Source organism: Aphanomyces astaci, assembly GCF_000520075.1.
Source record: "Aphanomyces astaci strain APO3 unplaced genomic scaffold supercont1.42, whole genome shotgun sequence".
Classification (NCBI taxonomy): Eukaryota; Oomycota; class Saprolegniomycetes; order Saprolegniales; family Verrucalvaceae; genus Aphanomyces; species Aphanomyces astaci.
Genome location: NW_009798305.1, coordinates 304,640 through 313,338, shown reverse-complemented (window position 1 = coordinate 313,338; position 8,699 = coordinate 304,640). Strand labels below are relative to the sequence as shown.

Below are 8,699 nucleotides of genomic sequence, written 5' to 3'. Positions count from 1 at the left end.
ATGACATCATTTCCACTGTGAGAAACTGCTGGAGACGCACTGGCATACTCAGCTCTGACTTGGAGACGCCCAGCGCTTGAATGCATGTATAAATGGTTGGTTCAGACAGCCTGCAAATACCTGTAAGAGTTAATTTACTGTGTGAATTGCATAATTTGCTCCGTTTCGTTTAAGGGTGGAGATCAGTAGATATATACTACTACAGTACTACTAAGTTAGTACGTAATACTAGTACGTACTTTGAAGTAGTACTAGTATTGATTGCTAGTAAAAGGCTTTCCAAGGGTAATAGTACGTACAGTAGTAGTACAGTGGTCTCTACTGCTGTACAACAACCAGTTAATTTCGTTGTGAGGCAATTTATATGGTTGTTAAGGTACAGTGTAAGTCTAGGAAGTCCAATTCAAGTTGAAACATCATCACATGCAAACTCCCCTATAGTACGTATTAGTATTACTTAGTAGTACTAGTATTGACTTATCATATCGAACAACCTGAACGTTAAAACAAAACGCTGGGATGTTATTAATACGATGCAGTATATAGTGTGTGACTTCATTTAGTGTGATTGCAAGCACCACAACGACAACACTTTACATACAAAATTCAGTACAAAGAATCGATCGATAGATTTGGCAAAGAATCAGCACAACAGTCAACCAAATTTGGGGTAAAACAAAGACAATAATAATATCCTAGTATTGTGCTTTCGAGTGAAATTTCGTGTTGTGGCATGGTTTCTCGTTGGAATTTAAATCGATTTGATTGGCTACTTCAGATGAGCTCAAAATTATTAGCCAATCAAAACCTTCTCAATGAAATTCGACCAATCAGATCGATTGTGGATCGGTTTGGTCGGTGCGATTCGATTGCACCCGCTCCCCAAATTTGTATCAAATCGACAATAGTTACTTCGAAATACTACACTAACTGCTATTAATATAATCACTTATTCATCCGTACACAGTAGCACCGCGCGTCGCCACCGTCCGCCCCCATCTGAACTCATACCTGGTCCTATAGCACAAGTTCCGTACACTGGGATTGTACTCGTACAAGTTTGCGCAATATACTACAGTAACGAGCTTGAAATATCACCGAATACGGTGAAACGAGAAATATATATGTATTTCTATTGTCAAATTATTATTTCGGCGGCAAGTTCAACGTCCCAGTAAAGTCCGTTTTTGTTTTAGCGACATATCCGTTTAAATACGATTCAGAGCTTATAATGTTTGTATGGTAAAGATCGAAGCTCTATTAAGTCCGATTGGCCAAGGTTGCACTTGCATCCAACTGCATTTGCCACAAGAAAAAGTAAGATGAGCAACAACACGGTCCGAGAGCCGCTGCTGCCCGTGGGGGCTACCGCCAAGGCCGTACCGCCATATGGGTCACCAGCGAACACGCGGGATGCCTACACGCGAAAGCTCGGTTACGTGCCGCTGATCTTCCAGGTGAGCGTCCCCATCCCGTTGGTGTCCAAGCGTCATGGCATTCATGTGGTGGTGTTGTAGCGCATGGTGAACTTTGTCACGACGCCGCGCAAGATGGATCGTGCCACGGTACGATACCCTCGTTCGTCGAGGAACCACACATGCTGATCGTTCACATGTAGACCCACGGGGACGCCGAAGCGAGCGAGTTCCCACATCACCAGCAGGCGCAGGCGGCACCGTCGCCCTCGTCGTCGTCGGTGTTCATTCCACCCCCTGGGTCCATTCGAGGCTCGGTGTTCAACTTGATGGGCGCGACACTGGGGGCGGGCGCGCTCAGCCTCCCATACGCCGTGGCGGTGTCTGGAGTTGGGTTCGCATTGGCGCAGCTGTTCCTGGCCGCCTACCTGACGATCTACTCCATTAGTCTGCTCATGCGCGCGGGGGATATCACCAAGTACGTCCGTCGTGACACCACCTATTATGACGTTTCTTGCCTTGTGATTTTCGATATTGTATTTATTTCATTTTGCCCATCTTGGAGTCATCAAATATGCATCATAAGGATGTTGAGAAAATATAGATAGTAGATAGTGCAATCTGATATATATATAATTATATATATATATATCCGATTGAACCACATCCTCACAATAATGTTGCATGTTTTCAAATGACTTCACGGATTATTTCAACACTAGCGTTGTTCTGGCTATTCCTCGAATCAACAATATCAGTTTTTGGTTACCGAATAATCATATATATATATAAAAATCATGTATATATACATAATCATATATATATATAATCATATATATATAGAGATATTGATATTGATATTACGCTGTAAAGTTAAGATCACTCAGCGGGCACTTAATGGCCTAGTAGGCCGCGTACTAGCTCCTTTTGGAGCTAGCGGACTTAACTATATATATATATATACATAAATAGTCGTATATATATATTTATATAATCGTATATATAATCGTATATATATATATCCTTTTTCTGTCAAACACAAGGTTCTATTTATCTCTAGTCTCTGTACCGTTGACCCCAGTTGTGTACTGTTTTATCTCTTTCACACGCTAACGTTTATCTGGTTATTAGACTGAAATCGTATGAAGATTTGGCCATGTATTGCTTTGGCAAGCGCGCCGAGCTGTTTGTGGAGGTGTGCATCCTCGTGTTTAGCTTTGGGATCGCTGTCGCATATCTGGTGACACTGGGCGACCTCATCACTCCCCTCGGCCTGCTGTTTTTCGGCCCCGACAGCCTCGGGAGCTCCCGCCCGTTCCTCATGTCCATCTTCTGCGGCGCCATCATGTTGCCGCTATCTCTGCTTAAAGATGTGTCTTCGCTCCAGTTCTCGTCTATGCTGGGGGTCTTTTCCATTGTATTCCTCGTCGTGGCCGTCGCGATTCGATCGGGCATGCGCATCCACGACGATGGACTGCCGACTTCTCTGGGTAAAAAAAACTTCATTCACAATTATATGTTTCAATATAATATATATATATATATATTGCGTATTTTGGTTGGAGACGAACTAGTTAGTTACTGGGCTTTTAGAATGATAGTTGTTTTCATGGCGAAATATGTCAACATTCATGTGGAATATGAACCAGTGGACAAGACTCCTTTGTTGCATATGTATTCTGTTTGGATGTGGATTTTTTATTTTTTATTTAGCAATAGCTCGAATAAAAAAAAACGTTTAAATATGTTTTAATTACGTGAAAAAATGTAAAAAATACACTAACATATTGTTTATGGTTGTTGGAGTAGTTCGAGTCGTGGTATGTGACATGGTGCAGTGTAGCAATTGATGGATATATTGTCAACTAGGATATGTACAAGTGGATAGAGTGGAGGTTATATTTTAGGAATGCATGTATGTCGAGTTGGCTTGTCGTTATATCCGAGATTTCTATCCTAAATTTCTACTTTTTTACAATTGTATATATATATATACTTTGCTTGTGGATCGATGGCTTTTGACTGTATTCTTTGGATGGTCGTTGTAGCATAGTTGGGTATGGTTTTTACTTTTCTCTCTTATGATAGTTATAGCTTATAATAGTGTAATTAACTCTATTTACGGTGTAGATTGGGGTATGAATCTGTCGCACGGGCCCAACTTTATGCTGTCGGTGCCGATTGTCATGTTTGCATTCACAAACCAGGTACAGTAGTACCACTTTTACCTTTGACATTCCATATAAAAATGAGTTGATCCATTTTCACAGGTTTGTACATGTATCAAAAGTCATATATCCTATTTATATATAAAAATAAAATATGGTTTTCTGATCTTATACCATCCGTAGCCCAATGTGTTTTCCATTTTCACTGAGCTCCAACGCCCTTGCATTCGTCGCATGTCCAAGGTAAGACTATAACACCCCATTCTATATATATATATATATATGATTCAAAACGTGTTATTTTTTTTTTGTACTGATATATAGGTCGTCAACTGCGCGGCGTACGCTTCGTTGTGGATTTACTTGACCATTGGGTTGGTGGCATATGTGGCGTTCGGGGCTGTTCTAGCTGAGCCCCATGTTAAAGGCAACATCCTCCTCAGCTTTCCAATGTCGGATGTCCTCATTGCGCTGGCGCGCGCGGCCATCACGTTCACTGTGGCGGTGGCGTACCCGCTAAACATATTTCCATGTCGATTTAGCATCGATATGATGTTTTTTGCGCAAGCCAAGGAATCGCTCGTACGCCACGTGGTCGTGTCTACAGGTACGAACGACGACGACGAGGTGTAGGAGCAGCTAGCACTGGATTCGATGTATATATATATAGGAGTAATAAGTATATATATATAGAGGCAGTTGATTTTTTTAGAACATGACAAAAACAGGTGTGTCCCTCATGTTGTTGTCGAAAGTGTGTGTGTGTGTGTTTGACCTCTTTATATATGGGATAAATAGATATTGTTTTGGCTGGGTCACACTAACCGTCGATTGATTGCAACGTTTCATGATGGTGAAGATTTCATATATTGGCTAGCCATCCGATCCAACATGCATTTTCATGATATTCTACTGAAACGTTTACACAATTCGAACCGATTGGACAAATAATATATATATATATATATATTACAGGATAATGATGTTGTATTGTAGCGCTTGTGGTGGGGTCGTTGGTATTGGCTATCGTGTGCCCCAACATCAACGTGATCTTTGGCATTATTGGCGGCACTTGCTCAAGCGTCGTGTGCTTTTGCTTCCCCGCGGCGTTCGTGTTGAAGTTGGAGCCCGGATCTGTCTTCAGTCGAGCCAAGCTTGGGCCGTTGGTGCTGCTTGTGGGGGCGGTAATCATTGGAGCTGTGAGCACTGGCGTTACGATTTGGTCGAATTTTTACGTTACGACAAACGCGCAATAATAGATTTGAAAAGAATATATAGCTGTGGCATATTGGCAATTAATCAACAAGCTGCTTGCTTTACCTTAGTACCTCGCAGGGTTAAAACATACTAACGTTAGTAGTACAGTAGTATTTATAACTATGGATGAATTCAAATCCGAACGAATCCTGGCTGACGCAAACTAGTAATAATAGTGTTGTTATCGGAATCCTGCAAACTGTTAATAATAGTATTGTTATCGGAATCCTACAAACTGTTAATAATAGTATTGTTATCGGTTTCATCCATACCGATAACAATATTATTTTTAATAGTTTGCAGGATTCCGATAACAATACTATAGCACATATGCTTTGATAGGTTGAGCAGGATTATGCTTTGGACTGGATAAATCGATATCAAAACATGAAGAGATTTGAAACAATAAATGAGCGAAATCCGACAAAAAGTTGAAAAGTTAACCTCCCAAAAACGTACATAGGTACACCGTTGACTGTAATTAATACGGATTCAGAATTAGTGTGGATGCAGAATTAGTGTGGATTCAGAATTCGTGGGGTCCTCACTAATACATGTGTGATGGAATTGCAGAAATTTGTGGTTGGTAATTAGTGTGGACCAATTTCGCGCCATATTATTGGTGTGTTTGGGGTGTATGCCACGATGCCCAATTGCTCTGGTAGTCATAGAAAGCCATCAAGTGTCCTGCTGTAATAACCATGATGTGTCTGCACTATTATGGACTACTGTTTCCAGCAATGCCGATTTGTGATGTGAGTTTTCAGGACAAATCCCACATACAAAGACCAAGATAATAATCCTTACGAATTCTCAATAAGGTTATTCAAAATTTGTGCGGTCCGTACTAAGTTCTCCAAGCCCATACATAATGAGTGCAGATTGAGATATTGTGCTTTCGAGTGAAATTTCGTGTTGTGGCGTGGTTTCTCGTTGGAATTTAAATCGAATTGATTGGCTACCTCAGATGAGCTCAAAATTATGAGCCAATCAAAACCTTCTCAATGAAATTCAACCAATCAGATCGATTGTGGATCGGTTTTTCGATGGCACCCCCTCCCCAAATTTGTATCAAAGCGACAAATAGTGCGGTCTGCACTAATTAATACATGTACCGTAGGTCTGGTGACGAGGTTGAATATTAGTGCGGTCCGCACTACTAACGGTCAACGGTGTACTGTACGTATGTTCCACTATAACAAGCACATTGGACTGTAGATTTCAGTTCGATCGTACCTAGGGTATCAGCAAACACGAACCCAAATGTGACAAAGTGGTCGTTCACCTCGTACTTGACAACCACAAATACTCGTTTTACCATGCAGTTGATATGTAGCTCGTGTCCATGGATATGCCATTTTGATTACACAACGATATAACTTTACATGATAACAAATCCATCAAGCGGTGCCGCTTACGTCATGTTGAAGCTGCAGGGGATGGTATCTTCGCGCCAATCGATGACGATATCGTCCAATTCGTCGACCATCAACGCCATTGTAGCCATCTCGGACAGAATTGCATCCACTTCCGGCCAAAGGACGTCGTCCATTCCAAACCATAACGAGTCCGTCTCGTGATCCATCCAGGTCCTTCGGGAGGCTTCCCGGGCAACCTGTCGAGCCCTGGCCGTCGTCGGTCGACTCAAATTGTTCGCCGAGGACACCTTCGGGGTGTGGCGAACGCAATGCGGACGCCCCCTCGCCATGTTGGAGCAGCCCCCGCGCTCGCATTTAACGGGGGGGATCACGGAGGAGTGGAAACTACAAAGCAGGCTCACTCGAACCGAGTTGTAGCAATCCGGCATTACGCAAACTCGATCCCGTCCCCCATGGCGGACGCACACATGGTGCTGGTACACTTGCCTGTCGCACCCCCGTGATGCGCAGAAGGCCTTGCGTCGGTGTTTTTTACATTTTTCGCTTTGGGGTAAGCAGGGCTGGTTACACCGATTGAAAAAACATGCAGATCTTGGTGTGGCAATTTGAACTGCGGTGCACATTCGAGGCAGGCAATTTGTAAATGAACTTGCGTTTATTTGATGCAATTTCGATGCGCGTTGGGGTGTACTGTAGTACTACGTAGTAGTTAGTAGCCTCGTCTAACGTTTCATAACCCCAAGTTGTATTCTATCATACCCTAACCACGCTAATTTAATGCAGAACCAATGGAATACGCTCGATTTATGCGATCCGTAGGATTTGCTGTCATCACTGTTCCATGGCGTTTCAATCGAATGGAGAATACTTATCAGTTTGAAAGCAAAACAGGATGATAGCTCATTGCACAACTCCTTCCCAAGCCCAGCATGGCAGTCATCCAGGCCTGTTGAAATTTGATTTGACAGGTTGTAAAGGTGGCCAGTTCGGTCAACCGTTCAAGTGTTACAGTAATGATGGTACTACCTGTAACACTGAAATATGATACAGTGTTTCAGCGGGTGTTAGTATGCCCGATGGCCACCACTGAGTACTACTTCCTGAAGTATGACACTGGAGGTGGTTTTGTGCATTGGGTTGGAAAAAATACTTCAAACTACTACCAATCGATGCCAGACAGATCAAGTCATATAAAAGTGGCGAAACATGATATTAACGAGAATATTAAGGCTGGAGAAAGTTAGAACTTTAGAAACGATACAGTCGTCAGTTTCTATTCATCTCACACTCCCATCGCCTTCCTTTCGCCAAATGAAAAACTACTCGACCAGACAGTACAATTCCCTCTTCCACTGTTGTTTTATCAGAAAACACTGCAATTTAAGTGTTTATATGGAAATTTGTATTCTCGGCCCGCCTACTTCTTACTAGGGGTTAAGTACATCTTAGTGGTTGTTAGGGATAGCGAACCATGGCGATGCAGTTTACCCCGAGCATTTAGCATCGTATGTACTCAGGGGTACCAGTTTACAGGCGGAAAAGTGTATCCGGATGATAAATTTCCCTCATTCAAAGGTTGTTTTGGGGTCAAATCAACAGTGGAACTGTTTTAATGACGGAATTATTCGTCCAGACACCAAGCTGCCATTTCTCGTAACCTTTGATCCTGTGCTGGTCACTATCATATGAAAGATGGACATATTATTCACAGGCTACTCGTACTTGTAAAGTTGGCTTTTGAATCTTGCATTTGTCGAGCCTTGTAGTACAGTTGTCCCAGAGTGTATGTAACGTTACACTTGGCTCGTACACGCACGCAACGGTGAGTGAATGTCTTGGGTTACACAGTAGTTTGTGAAATCTTCAAACCTCTTGTATACATAACGCACTGTTGGTCGCCTACGAGTGAACAGACGGAGCCCCGATAGTGAACTAAATAAAAGTAGTCATAGCATGGTTGCAGGTGCAGGTAGACGTGATCCCTTTGAATGTAAAAATCAAGATTTGAATGATAAATATGTTAATTGTATGAATATCCGCATTGGTACATGTTGCAAAGGCTTCCAGTTTACATGTGTATTTATTTGTACATGGAAACGCCATCCTTTGAATAACACTCCCATATATTGTCCATATCTGCCGAAGTTTACCATGTCAGAACCACGATGGTCACTCAACTGTGATGTAGCGAAGTTTCTCCAGTACAAGTCCCGGTTGCAAACAACATGTTGGTGGTACCAAGGATACCAATTTATATGGGAGACACACGTTCGTCTTCGTTGACTAGTTCATTTTGGGGTATGGCCACTGTTACTTCTGTACAGTTAGGTGTATTCGGTCCAACCCTTTTTGGTATGTAAATCGTTTTAAACGCATAACGAACTTCATGCAACTGTTGCCATTTTGTGTATTTATAGATATTGTGCTTTCGAGTGAAATTTCGTGTTGTAGCGTGGTTTCTCGTTGGAATTTAAATCGAT

The 8,699-nt window shown here is 42.3% G+C and overlaps 1 protein-coding gene across 2 annotated transcripts; it reads left to right on the top strand.

The window, feature by feature from the left end:
• The first annotated feature begins 1,298 nt into the window (after positions 1-1,298).
• On the top strand, positions 1,299-4,902 carry H257_12706. 2 transcript variants are annotated; one of them, XM_009840005.1, is made up of 8 exons: positions 1,299-1,457; positions 1,518-1,565; positions 1,619-1,893; positions 2,547-2,905; positions 3,546-3,622; positions 3,767-3,826; positions 3,908-4,190; positions 4,580-4,902. In XM_009840005.1, exons 1-8 carry the CDS (start codon positions 1,323-1,325, stop codon positions 4,837-4,839), a joined length of 1,497 nt encoding a protein of 498 aa, XP_009838307.1. In that variant the 5' UTR covers positions 1,299-1,322; the 3' UTR covers positions 4,840-4,902. The 2 variants fall into 2 exon arrangements, with proteins under 2 accessions (XP_009838307.1, XP_009838306.1); XM_009840004.1 differs by having other exon boundaries at positions 3,908-4,902.
• The last annotated feature ends 3,797 nt before the right edge of the window (positions 4,903-8,699 follow it).